This window comes from Delphinapterus leucas, chromosome 10 (genome assembly GCF_059928025.1).
Source record: "Delphinapterus leucas isolate spDelLeu-1000000601 "Yukka" chromosome 10, BTC_Dleu_Yukka2, whole genome shotgun sequence".
In the NCBI taxonomy this organism is placed as follows: domain Eukaryota; kingdom Metazoa; phylum Chordata; class Mammalia; order Artiodactyla; family Monodontidae; genus Delphinapterus; species Delphinapterus leucas.
Window position 1 is genome coordinate 65,371,221 of NC_143138.1, and position 13,564 is coordinate 65,384,784.

At 50.1% G+C, this 13,564-nt stretch overlaps 1 protein-coding gene and 1 long non-coding RNA gene across 2 annotated transcripts in view; both read left to right on the top strand.

Moving 5' to 3' along the window:
• Positions 1 to 1,452: 1,452 nt before the first annotated feature.
• Positions 1,453 to 2,731, top strand: LOC111171040 (protegrin-5-like). The gene is made up of 2 exons (XM_089919272.1): positions 1,453 to 1,831; positions 2,468 to 2,731. Exons 1-2 carry the CDS (start codon positions 1,634 to 1,636, stop codon positions 2,660 to 2,662), a joined length of 393 nt encoding a protein of 130 aa, XP_089775398.1. The 5' UTR covers positions 1,453 to 1,633; the 3' UTR covers positions 2,663 to 2,731.
• Positions 2,732 to 4,900: 2,169 nt separating this feature from the next.
• Positions 4,901 to 13,564, top strand: part of LOC111174438 (uncharacterized) — a 97,098-nt gene continuing 88,434 nt past the window's right edge. The window contains exon 1 of the long non-coding RNA XR_016394721.1: positions 4,901 to 5,068. This is a non-coding gene — a long non-coding RNA (uncharacterized LOC111174438). The remainder of the gene's footprint in view (positions 5,069 to 13,564) is intronic.

A 13,564-nucleotide genomic window follows, 5' to 3' on the forward strand; every position in this document is an offset into this window, starting at 1 on the left:
CAGAGCACTGGACACGGAGTCACTTGGGGTTAAATCAGAAGAGACTTCCTGAGGGCTATGGCAGACAAGAAGAGATGCCTTGTGTGCTTGAAGGTCCCTGAAGCCTTCCCCAGGCGGAAAGGCAGGGCAAGAAGAGGGACCAGGTGCAGAGATGGGGAAGAGCAGGGGACTCAGCGCTGTCAGAGTGGCTGCGGTGGATGGGGCAGCCTGACACCTGAGGCCTGCAGGGCAGGGACGGAGGACAGCAGGGAGCATCAAGACCCAGACCCCGATGCCCCTGCCTCAAGGCAGCGGGGGAAATGGCCCAATCAGTGCTTGGCATGAGCCCCTAGACAATGGTGTGGAGGGCGGACAGTGGTCTGGGGAGAGCCTGGAACCAGAGAAGGTGGAGTCCGGAGGCTGTGGCTACGCTTGCGAGAAGACGGTGGTAGGAGCTGGGCTGGGCTGGTGGGAGGCCAGAGGGAGTGTCCTCAGGAGGAAGAAGGAGCAGGTGGGGCTCCCAGGCTTCCAGCTCAGGGCTCCTGCGGCGGCACCCAGCCAACAGCAGCCAACAGCTCAGTGCGGTCAACCAGGGGCACTCATGGGAGCCTTGAGCTCAGAGATACAGACCAGTGATTTGTGTCCTTGAAAACTGGTATCTTGAGAAGGGGTGTCCCCAGGAATGTGTGAGGACTGGGAGGAGAAGCAGCCTAGATGCACCTGTGCCAGCCCTGCCTCTTAGGAGGAGGGTCCTTGGAGGAGACCGAGCAGGAGCCACGGGGGAGGCAGAAGGGCACCCAGGAGAGTGGCAGCAGGGGACAATCGGGCAGGGGCAGTTTCAGAACACAGAGTGTCTCCAGTGCCTGTGGATATAAAGACAAGGCTTGAGAGGGGCCTCTGGATCCAGTGAGGGCTGGTCAGCCTGCCGTGGCCTTGAATGTGAGCCTGCAAAGAAGTGTTGTCAGTGGTGTAGATGACCCTTTCTCAGGCTCCTTTGGAGAGGGGCCAGGACAATAGGTCGTGTTTGTCAGGGACCGGGGACAGGACATTTTTAGACTGAGAAAGCAGTGAAGAATCCAGGAGAGGGGACAGACAGAGCTCACTGGCTGAGGGCTGGGCCCAGAGAACAAGATGGTGAGGGCTTGACTGTCTGCCTATGGACTGCTGGATGGGTAAGGCTCTAGATGTGGTTCGTACTGTCCTCCATTCATCAAAGCTTAACTGAGTTCCTACTGGGTTCAAGGCAGTGCCTGAACTTGGAGGTTGCTGTTGAATCACTCCTTTACCCTATTCCTGAGGAGGCCAGAGTGTGGAGGCCGAGGGACGTTAAGACACAGCCTGGTCTTCCCTCTCCTGGAGAACTCAACGCTCTTGAGCAACCCTGCCTTTGACACTCCCCATGGGCCCCAGGAGAGGCCAAGATGTTGTCAGGGAGATGGAGAAACCATTTCTTCACCTTCACAGGAGGCTTCCCGCTCCCACTGCCCAGCAATCCTGTGAGGCAACGCAGGGGCTGAAGAAAGCCCGGTGAACACCCTGGAAGGTAGCCAGGGATGGGGCAGGTCAGGAAGGCTCCTGGTTGGGCCTTTGCATCAGGCCCAGGTTGAGCATAAAGGAGGGTCCTGCGTGCTGGGAGGAGGCCGACTTGGGGACCATGGAGACCCAGAGGGCCAGCCTCACCCTGGGGCGGCGGTCACTGTGGCTACCGCTGCTGGGACTAGTGGTGCCCTCGGCCAGCGCCCAGGCCCTCAGCTACAAGGAGGCTGTGATTCGTGCTTTGGATCAGCTCAACGAGCAGTCCTCAGAAGCTAATCCCTATCGCCTCCTGGAGCTGGACCTGCCTCCCAAGACCGTGAGTCAGGAGGGGCCTGGGGAGGGGGCTGTCTCCCACTAGTCTTGGCCACACTGTCATCCCCTTTGCTCAGGCTGTACCTCCTGTCAGGAAGGCACTTCCCCTCTAGGTGGGCTCCCACCTGTTCCAGGAAACCTTCCCAGAGCTGGGTCCCGTCGCAGCATGAGGCTTCCTGCCTTAGCATCTCTACTGTTGGAACAGGCGCCCTGTACACCGCTTTTGGTCCTAAGGGTTCTCTGGGAGCTCCTGGGATAGAGGGGGGTCACTGGCTCTGCCATGTGACTTCCCTGCTTTATGTCCCCTCCTAACTCGGTGTCCCGCTACCAGGGAATGACTCTGCTCAGCCTGGAGGTGCCAGTGAAAAAGTCTCCCCCTGCAGGCGACCCCTGACTTCCCTCAGCCCGTCAGAGGTGCAGGTGTTCTCGTCAGAGCTGGTCTGAGGTCCCCTCCTGCTCTCTGTGTGCCCACAAGGCCCGGAGTGGGCTCCGTCCCCTTCCCCTGTGCACCCAGCACCAAGCCCAGGGCCAGGCACACAGGAGGGGCTGGAGAGGCTGCCGTCTAGGTGGGGGCAGGGAGACAGATCAGAGAAGGAAGCATGAGCCCGAGCCCAGTCTCCCCACGTTGATCCTTGACCAGGATCAGGACCCAGACACCCTGAAGCCTGTGAGCTTCACAGTGAAGGAGACCGTGTGCCCCAGGACGACCCAGCAGCCCCCGGAGCAGTGTGACTTCAAGGAGAATGGGGTGAGGCTGGGGGCTGGGGGCACTGGAGGATGCTTCCCAGGGAGCCTAATACGGGGCTTCAGGGAAGATTTCCAGTCCGTAGGCTGAGTTTGGGAGGTGATGGCCCGGGGGGTTCCAGTTTGACCTCGAGCCTCCCCTTCCAGCTGGTGAAACAGTGTGTGGGGACAGTCACCCTGGACCAGTCCAAGGACCAAATTTGTTATAAACTCTAATGAGGTGAGTGGCCCCTTCTGTGTTATGGAGCTGATAATGGGGTGGGTTGTGGAACATCCTTTGGACCAATTACCTGCTGCCCCTTCCAGGGCAGAGAAAGGCCCCCCAACCCTGGTCCCTCCCTCACCCGACCCCAAGGTCTCCAGGACTGGCTCTGCCATCCCTTAGAGCAGTGGTTCTCTAAGTGGGGTCCCACCCGGGAATTTGACAAAAAGGCAGATTCCCAGGCCCCACTCAGACCTCCTGAATCAGACTGTGGCGTGGAGCCCAAACATTTGCATTTTCACAAGGCCTCCAGGGGATTATGACTGTGCTGAAGTTTAAGAGGCATTGACTCAAGTCATGGGCTTTCAGCCCCTGCTCCAGTCCAGCTTTGTTGGGATGGGCTTGTGACCCTGGGAAACCCCTTGCCATCTGTGGGCCCCAGTTTTCTCATCTGTCTGTGTGTGTAGGTATTCAACCACCTGCTCCAAGTGTCACACTGGAAGTGGATTAGGGCTCCAAGCTTCCTGCAGTGGCCCAGGAATGGGGGTGTTCAGGTGGGGTGTGGTCCTGTGTTAATCTTGAGCCAATCCCCAAAAGAAGCCTGTTTCCTCCTGCTTCACAGATTCGGAGTGTGGGGCTATTTCGATGGCTGGGTGACTTCCTCCAGAGAGGTGGGAGAAGATAGGCAAAAAGACTGAGAGAATTGGTCAGAGAATCAAAGATATCTTTGGGATATTTCAGCCCAGTGAATACTGCTAAGAATCAGCTTATCCTGGCTCAGACTTTTGGACTCTGAAAAATAAATTCTTCTGAAAACAATTTCCTCCACATTCAAATTCACTTATCTCCCCTCCTTCATCTTACCAGGACCAAGTCCTTAACTCTGAGAGTCCTCTTGGGTGTGTGTGTGTGTGTGAGAGAGAGAGAGGATCACTCCTGTCAATACAGAGATGGGTGAGGCAGCTGTTCCTTCCAGGAGGGCATGGGGAGAGGCAACAGGGCCAAGAGGTCCAGCACAGCGTCTCCATTCTCGGGTCCCTCTTGTGCCCTTCATACACCTCTGCCCTCCTCCTCCAACGCCCAGTAGGGACTTAAGGAGACCTGCTCTGTGTGCAGTGCTGGTGGGGATGCTGTCCCTGCTCACATGGAGGTGACAGTCCGGAGGGGCCAGGCATTTGTTAAACACTCACAGAGACGCAGTTCAGTCTCAGGGCTAAGCCTGCAGTTACAATACCCATAACGTTTCGCTTCCTCTTGACAGTCGTAACTCTGGAAAAGTGTGCCCCTCATGGCTTTTCCTCTGGTATTGAACACATCACTGTGGCCGTTCCTCAATGCCGTTCAAACAAAAAGCAACCACACTCATTGAAAGAGGGATCAGATTTGTGGTTAGAGTGTGGGTGGAGATTGGATGAAGGTTGTAAAAAGTACAAACTTTCAGTTGTAAGATACAGAAGTACGGGGATGTAATGATGAGTATAGTAACACTGCTGTGTGGTATAGTTGAAAGTTGTCAAGAGAGTAGATCCTAAGAGTTCTCATCACAAGTAAAAAAAAACATTTTTTTTCTTTTCGTATCTATATGAGATGATGGATGTTAATGAAACATTGTGGTAATCATTTCACAATATATATAAGTCAAATCGTTATGCTGTACACCTTAAACTTACACAGTGCTGTATGTCAATAATATCTCAGTGAAACTGGAAAAAAGTACTTTTTAAGAGTGTAAAAGGATTATTGCAGCAAAAAGTTTGTGAACCGCTGCCCTAGAGAAACTTTCCATGGGTGTGCAAGGAGACACACAGGATAACAACCAATTGGAATACTGGTCTATTTTTACAATACATATCGTACAGCTGTGAACAAAAATGAACGGATTATCGTATATCATTAAAGAAATTGTGCAAAATGAGCTAGTAGATACGTTATAAGGCTATTTATAGAATGTTTAAGAGCATGGAAACAAGACTACGTTCTGCTTATGGGTACCGGTGGTAAAAACAGAAAACGTCCGGAGGAGAAATCAGCAGGTTATCACGATAATACAGTCTTTCTCCGACCCGCGGGGGTCGCTTTCTGTTCCGAAACTACGCTTCCCGGCAGGCCACGCGCTGCGCCGTGACGCACTTCCTGCAGATGCACGTCCTTCCCTCTGCACCGCCCGTGGCCAGGGGCGGGCTGTGAGATCGCTTAGCGACTGGACGCCCACGGTGGTACCGTTATCGTTGCCGCTTTGCCTACCCAGGCGCAGATGTGGACCTCGCGGGAGCAATTCCAGCTTGGCAGTGGACGGTGAGTCGGGCGAGCTGGCGAAGTGCCAGGGCGAGAAGAGGGTGACCGCGCCCCCCGTCTCCCCCCGGCTCTCCGACCTTAGGCGCCGGGCTGGCGTGGGCAGTATCCGAGGCTGAGGCTGGTCCTTCAGGAGGTGTGGAGATGGAGGGTGCGCGCTGTGGGCTGTGCAGCTCATCCCTCCTGACTGCTCGCCTTCCTTGTGGGTGGGGCGGGGTTTCCTCCCTTGGTGTCCAGTACCCTGTCCTCGTGGTTTGCAGCTACCTCTCCAAATCTCCCCGCCTCGACTTCCGCCGCGGGGGTCCCATTTGCGCTCTCCACTCCGGCAGCCGTTGGCTGCCAGTGACTATTGAACGCTTCAGGTGTGGCTAATGCTACTGATGAACTGCCTTCTTATTTTTACTTCCAGTTAATTAATATCTATCTGAATAATGAAGAAGTCTAAAACATTTTTCCATCAGACACAAGGTTATTGTTTTGCTGAGACTATACTTCCCTTTAATCCTTGAAAATTTAACGTCTTTTTGAGATGTACTGTAAGTGTCAAATACACACCTGATTTCCAAGAGATGGTTGGGGGAATTTCCCTGGTGGTCCAGTGGGTAAGACTCCGCTCCCAATGCAGGGGACCCGGGTTGGATCCCTGGTCGGGGAACTAGAACCCACACGCATGCGGCACCTAAGAAGTCTGCATGCCGCGACTAAAGATGCCGCAACCAATATCCCGCGTGCTGCAACTAAGACCTGGCGCAGCCTAAATAAGTAAATAAAATAAATATTTTTTAAAAAGAGAGAGATGGTTGGGAAAAAAGTATAAACTATGATAACTTTTTAACACTATGTGTTGAAATGATAATATCTTAGATATGTTGGGTTAAATGTTATTAAAGGTAATTTCACTTTTTATTTTTAAAAAGATTTATTTATTTATTTTTGGCTGTCGTTGGGTCTTCACTGCTGCGCGCCGGGGCTTTCTCTAGTTGCGGAGAGGGGGTTACTCTTCATTGCGCTGCGCAGGCTTCTCATTGCGGTGGCTTCTCTTGTTGCGGAGCACGGGCTCTAGGCGTGCGTGCTCAGTAGCTGTGGCTCACGGACCCTAGAGTGCAGGCTCGGTAGTTGTGGCGCACGGGCTTAGTTGCTCCGCTGCATGTGGGATTTTCCCGGATCAAACCCGTGTACCCTGCACTGGCAGGTGGATTCTTAACCACTGTGCCACCAGGGAAATCCCTAATTTCACCTTTTAAAAAACTATTTGAGAAGGCTACTAGGGAATTTTTTTTTTTTTGGCCGCACGGCGGGGCAATGCGGAATCTTAGGTCCCCGACCAGGGATCGAACCCATGCTCCCTGCAGTGGAAGCGTGGAGTCTTACCCACTGGACTGCCAGGGAAGTCCAGGAAATTTTAAATTACATGTTTGGTTGGCACTGTAGCTCTCATATTGCTCTTGGATAGCAATGCCCTGTGAGAAGGGATATTTTTGCATCTGGTAGAGCCTTCCTAGCCTCTTGGGGAAGGCTTCCTAGAGGAGCTGATGTGTCTGGAGGGCATTCTTACCCTGTCTTGTCTGAGGGGTCTGTATCTACCACATTGCATGTTTCTGTTGGAGGTTCCTGCAGAATGGCTTTTTCAGCCCCTTTTCCCTAGCCACCATGAGCCTTCCTGGGGTGGGTCGTGCTGTAGAGAGAAAAGTAAGGACATGATGGTGATTTGAGAGCATGAGATTGGAGGAGGATGCATCTCTCACAACCAAATGTCTCCTGAGACTCATGTTTTCTTTTCTGCCAAGGTGAAGAAGATTCTAATGGTTTGGTTTTAGAAGCCATGTTTACACTTTTAATAGATACTGAACTGCCATGTAGATGGTAGTTTGCTCCCACCAATTATTAAAGAGGCACTGTTTCCTCACTGAGTTGAGATGCCATATTTGCCACATACTATGATTAGATTGCCCTTTCTTCCACCCACCCACCCATCCATCTATCCATCCATTCATCCTTCCATCCTTCTTACTCTGCAGTCTGAATTGTAGATATGACCAATCTGTGATTGACCTGTATCATGAGGGAGGGGGGAAAAAACCTTAATTGCTTTTAGGCACTTAGATTTTTGGAGGTCACTTGTTGCCAGAGCATAACCTAGCTTATCAGTCAGATAGTGATCCTTTTCTCCTTGTCAGTCTGAAAAGTCTGGCTTTTTCAGTGTGAATTCTAGATGTCTGGTCACTCTGCATTTTCATTCAGTCATTGGCTCGATAGGCATTTATTGAAGCAGTGATAAGTGAAGCTGCTCTGAAACCAGAAGCTTAGATACTAGGCTTGGTGCTGCCACTTGGGAGTGATACAGTCTTGTGAGCAAGTGACCTAACCTCCCAGTTCTTGGTTCCCTCTTTTGTGAGATAGAGGTAGCAGCAGTATTTACATCATGGCTTTGTCATGAAGATTAATGAAGCAGTGGACTTAGCACGGTGCCTGGTAAGTGGTACCTGCTTAATCAGTGTTAGCTACTGCTAGTGGTAGTTCTGGAAGGAGAAGAGCTGTGTAGGATAAGTTATGCTGAAGTAATAAATGACCTCAAATCTCAATGGCAGTCTAACAACAGCAGTTTAACTGGAATCCTATCTAACCCTTAGTGGGTTAGCTTTGGCTCTTGGGTTAGCTTTGGCTCTACTTCGTGTCCTTTCGATCCATGACCACGGGTGAAAGGGCAGACCCTATGTGGGCAAGGAGCACTGTGACAGAGGGAGAAGAGCAAGAGAGATGAAACCACACGGTGGCTCTTAAAGTCGCTGTTTAGAAGAGAGACATGTCATTTGCACTCACATTTCACTGGTGAGGCAAGTCACTTGTATGTGCCTGATGTCAGTGGGTGGGGAAGTGTAACTCTTGCAGAGAAGGAAAGCAAATACTTGGGAATAGCACAATCCAGTCTGAAGAATTTACCCTAATTGCTAGGATTACAAAAATGTCTGAAGAATTGTATTAAGCACTGTCAGGGACAGGTAGTTGGAGGAGTCCTGGAGAAAATAGGATAAGTCGGAAAAAGACTGTAAGAACATGAAGTTATACCTGGGGGCTTTCTTCTTTCTGTTCCAGCTTTTATAGATTGGTGAGAACAAATTGGCATAATCTCAGGGTCAGAGTTTCCCTTCAACTTCCTCTCCTAAAAAGTCATATTGAAGAACTTCCCTGGCGGTCCAGTGGTTAAGACTCTGCTTCCACTGCAGGGGTCATGGGTTTGATCCCTGGTCGGGGAACGAAGATCCTGGATGCCACGTGATGCGGCCAAAATAAATAAATAAATAGTCATATTGAAAAGAGTTCAATGTATGCATCCCCTTCTTTCTATTCTGTTTCATTACTCTATTGCTGCACTACTGCTAAAGCGCTTTACTATGGCGTGATAGTGTGTTGTCATATTTTAGAAGACAAGTCTTCTTAGTCTTTATTTTCATAATTTTCTTGACTATTCTTATATATTTTCTTTAAAGGAATTTTAGAATTATCTTGTCTAGAGCCATAAAAAAATCTCTGTTGTGATTCCGGCTGGTGTTGCATTGAGTTTATTTAATTTGGAAGGAATTGATTGGCTTGCAGTATAATTCACCTTGTCCAGAAGCATGGTATGACTCTTCATCTACCTGCATATCCTATTATGATCTCCTGAATAAACTCACATTCTAGAAGGGAGATAGATGGAGAAACATAAATGTAAACATGTAGTGTGGTGTGATTGAGAAGAGACCCAGGTTGAACATAAGAGGGAGTTACACCTCTGCCTGTGACATTGGAGTATGAGTCAAGGCTTACTGGAGCAGGAGAACCTGAGTGGTCACAAAGGGACAGTAGTCAGCAGTGGACTGAGACTCTAGTCAAGGAGTCTGCAGCACTTCAGGTTCGGTAACAGCAGTTCCCTAACACTGCTTACCTTTCTCTGGGCCATGTTGCTGGAGGTCTTTGACTCAGGTTTGTGGTGAGACAGATAATGCAAACTTCTGATGGGGTCAAATGCCTTACAGATACTGAAATGGAAGGTAGCTTCCCAGAAGACACTGTAGGGCCTGCGGTTCTACCTAACTGATGGGACTTGGTTCAAAACTCAGTATTGGGCTTCCCTGGTGGCGCAGTGGTTGAGAGTCCGCCTGCCGATGCAGGGGACACGGGTTCGTGCCCCGGTCTGGGAGGATCCCACGTGCCATGGAGCGGCTAGGCCCATGAGCCATGGCCACTGATCCTGCGTGTCTGGAGCCTGTGCTCCGCAACGGGAGAGGCCACAGCGGTGAGAGGCCCGCGTACCGCAAAAAAAAACAAAAAACAAAAAACAACTCAGTATTGTAGAAACTCCTTAGAGCACAGGGAATTGACTACAGCTGGAACCTAGACCAGCGGAGCCAGAAGCTGGGCATTGCATGCCCTGCACAGGGTCTGAGAATAGAAGCCCAGGTACTGTTCTGTCATGGCCATGGTATTACCTGCCACTTCCATGAAGAGTTGGAGATGTGGGAGTAGTGGGGGTTGTTGAAGTCTCTGCCTTAAAAGAAATAGTATGCTAATCATGGGGCTTATCCAAAGTGGCTGAGCTATTTGGTGCTAGCAGCAACCTGGTAATCTAGACCTTGGGCTGCTAGCTGAAGACCTGATCTCTTCCCCTCCCCTCTCCTCCTCTCCTTTTCCTTAAAGATGGCTGACAAAGGCCAAAGTATGATGGGAAGAAGGGAGGGAGGCTGTGCCAAGCGGTCCTGAGTGAGGTAACTGGCGGGAGCCGCAGTGCTCAGGTGGCTTTGTAGCTGGGCACTGCTGATGGAAGGGAGCCTCTGGCTGCTGTGTGGCTCCGGTAGGGGCCTTTCCCTCTCTGGCACTCACACCAAGGCAGGTATGGATATTGTGGGGCTGAGGGTCTCAAGTTTTGGGGGACTTTGGGGATCCCCCATTAAGGTATGTTATTCCCATTTGTGATTTTCCAGGGGGGCAGGGGGTGGTGCTTGTGGAAGCGGAGCTGGAGGAGGTGGCTCCCCCTCTCTGATCAGGCCCGTGATACTTCCTTGTAGCCAAAGCAGCAGCCTGTGGGCTACATAGCTACAGCCTGTGTGGTGGATGCTCAGGGCTTCCCTTGATAGACTGACAGGTGAGTCAGTGAGCTGTGTCCAGCAGGTGGTACAAGGGTTAAGAGAATGTGTGGAAAGATTTAACAGTGTAGGATTGAGGCTGCTATATTTAGAAGGCCTGCTTGCAAGGTTGGCCCTTTGCTGGCATCTGGGAACTTGGCACTTGACCTATTCCCTAACTAACAGGTATAGTTCACTGTACTTTGACACCTGCCTTCCTTCTGGGAGTCTGGAATTTTTATAGCTTCTCAGCAGAGGGTGCCTACATGACTTACCCCCAATAAAAACCTTGGGCACCTGAGGCTTTAGTGGCCTTCCCTGAGTAGAAACACTGCACATACGTTACTGAATTTTTCACTGCTGGAAACTCACTTTGTCCCCTTATGGGAGGGAGAGAGCATGAGGCAGCATGTGCATGGATTTCTCCAGACTCTGCCTGTGTCATTTTCCCTTGCTGATCCTGTTGCGTATCTTTTTGCTGTTATAAACCCTAACTGTGACTACAACTGTGTTGAATCCTTAGAGTCCTTCTAGTGAGTGAATGGGGGGGGGGTGATCTTGGGGACCCCTGATACAGGGATCCAAGTAAATGTAATTTTGGTATCAGTGCCAGAGAAGTTTGGAAGCCAAGGCATTGAATGCCTAGCACCTGGCTGGGAAGCTGTGCTTGAGCCAAGTTCTCAGCAGGGCCAAACTTTACTCTTTCGAAGTGGCCAGAGTTGAACCCCTGGACTTAATGAGTCGATGAAAGGAGACACTACACAGTTCAGCAGAGGGGAGAATACCAGTGGGAAGAAAAGAGTTCCGCATCACCCATAGGGCCTATAGCAGCCGGTACTCGATTGCCAAAGATGCTCCCTTGCCCTAGTCCTAGAGACCACTGGCACCCCAGAGACCAGTGGCGGCTGCAGATCAAGTTCATGGCTGTCTAAGAGGGAGGTGTCTAGACCTCTTAAGTTATAGGCAGGAGCGGATGGGCACTGAGGTATTGAAGGGGAAGATGGGATTGGCTCTGACACTCCAGTGATGCCAAAACTCTTTTGTGGAACCAGGATTCCATCTGAAAGCCTAGCTGTCAAACCTGAAATGGTGACTGTGTCTCCAACTGGGAGAGGCATAGTTCCTCCGCAGTGCCCCGCTCAAGTCTGGCAGATATGAGTCCTGTGGATGTCTTTCCTGTCAGTATTCAACTACCAAGTCCTTGAGGCAATGGGAAGTATCTAGGGCAGGCCTGGTATGGTAGTCCCCTGCTAGCCCCTACCATACCCTAGACCTAATGGAAGATGTGGCACCCCAAAGAAGCAATTCCCTGTGCCCAGGATATCCCATAGGAGAGCTTAGAGACCCTGAAGGAAGTTGCAGAGGACAGAGACTTAAGGGCAGTGAGGGATCAGGACAGGTCTTCATCTGGGAAAATGCAAGGGTTTTCCCTGGTGACTTGTCATGGTGGTGTTCTGGAAGGCTGCCTTCAAGCACCAGGTCATTTCTGGCCTGAGATGGGTCCAGTGTTTTGGTGATGGTGAGTTGTCTGAGGTGTCTCTGAGCAAGCAGGTGGCCCTGAGACTGCTCAGCCAGTACTTTAACCTGGCCACCTTCAGGAACCTGGTTGCTTATAGGAAGGCCATGTACCAGGCCTTGGAAAAAACCAGGGTATGAATTGGCAGGCCCTTCTCAGCAGTCCTGAAGAGCTGGAGATCAACCAGAGTCCATGTTGGAATGGGCCCATAGGGGCTTCAAGCTGATTGGCCTCCAAACCAACAACTGACTAGCTGGTAAACTGAAGGTGGGTTGTGCAGGCAGTGAAACATGGAATCAAAAAAGAGGAAAACAGGACCTGAAGATGCACAGCTGCCATTTCTGACAACTGCCTGCCATCTGAATGCCAAAAGTCAAATTGCTACAATAATGGCAAAGACCTCAGGGGAGAAGACCAGAGTCCAAACAAATAACTTTGGATATAACAAACAAGTGCAGTCTAGAATAGGGCTTGGCAGACTTTTTATGTAAAGGGCCAGATGGTAAATATTTTAGGCCTTGTGGGCTTCATGGTTTCTGTAGCAACTACTCAACTCTGCTGTTGTATAAAAGCAGCCAAATAGGTAAATGAATGGACATTGCTATGTTCCAATAAAACTTTATTTGTGGACCTTGAAATGTGAATTACATATGATTTTCATGTGCCATGTGATAATATTCTGTTTTTTACTTTTTCAACCGTTTAAAAATATAAACACTTTTCTTAGCTCATGAATGGTATAAAAACAGGCAGTAGACCAGATTTGTTCTGTGCATAGTTTGCCAACCCCTGGTCCAGCACTTAGCTCTTTGTCCTGTGGTAGGGGCTTCTCTGTCTCCTTCTGTCCACTCTTTGAGGATGGGCTCTACCTCTGCCCAATGTGCCAGGTCCAGTTCAATTGAAGGACAGTAAAATTGAAGAAAGTAGAGACAGTAACCACCAAGTTGAACTTTAAAAGGAGAATGATTTTCCCTGTTGTCACGAATGGCAAAGATATTTTGTAGTACACTGAGCTAGAAAGGGTCTTTGACTTCCTTGAATGCTGTGCAGAGTGTCCAACATGGACAGAGGCACCTGCTGGTGAAGTCCTGGACTGTGCCTGTCATCCAACACCTCTTGCCGCTCAGTGGTCTCATGATGGGGAGAGGGGATGACACCTAAGAGTCAGTTGAGGGATCCTCAACTTTGTGAGGCTCAACTTAGCTGTGTGAGGCTACTCTGTGTACCTCAGTTTTCCCACCGGCTTAGTGGGATCAGAGCCACCCTGTCTCTGGCAGGGGGAGGCTCTGAGCAGACTGAGGAGCCACCTCCTTGTGTGCTGCTCAGATCTAGCCACTGGGAGTGGTCAAATGTGGTACTCATTTTTTTTCTTCTAAAACTTTAGAACTTGCAATAGTAAGATTACTGGATTTTTTTTTCCTCTTTTGCATTTATCTTCAGGAACCTCGTTGCTTATAGGAAGGCCATGTCAGAAAAACAGTAGCTAAATCACTCAAACCACAGTGCTAACTATGGTTGTGACTTGACAAATTGCCCAAGATCCTTATCAAACAACACTATAATTTTATTTTTTAATTTTAAACTGCTTCATTTTTCACAGGGATGTGCAGTTCTGGATGAATGTGTAGATTTGGGACATTTTACGGGACAGAATGATGGTTTTCTAAGACATGTAGGAGGCTGTATTGTGTAAATGTCTTTCTTGAATCATCTGACACATTCTCCTCAGCTTAGTACAGAAGCCAGGGTTGCTGTTGGGGTCCATTTAGAGTGTTTCCCCAGATGGTGATTATTTCAACAGAGCTGACGTCATCATCACTTTGAGGACCTTTTTTTTTTCCCCAATACCGAGGACAAGGCCACCCTTGGCTAAATCCCTCC

Coding starts and splice junctions, on each gene's coding strand:
- LOC111171040 (XM_089919272.1), top strand. CDS start 1,634: ATGGAGACCCAGAGGGCCAGCCTCACCCTGGGGCGGCGGTCACTGTGG. Junction 1,832..2,467: donor TGGACCTGCCTCCCAAGACC/GTGAGTCAGGAG, acceptor ATCCTTGACCAG/GATCAGGACCCAGACACCCT.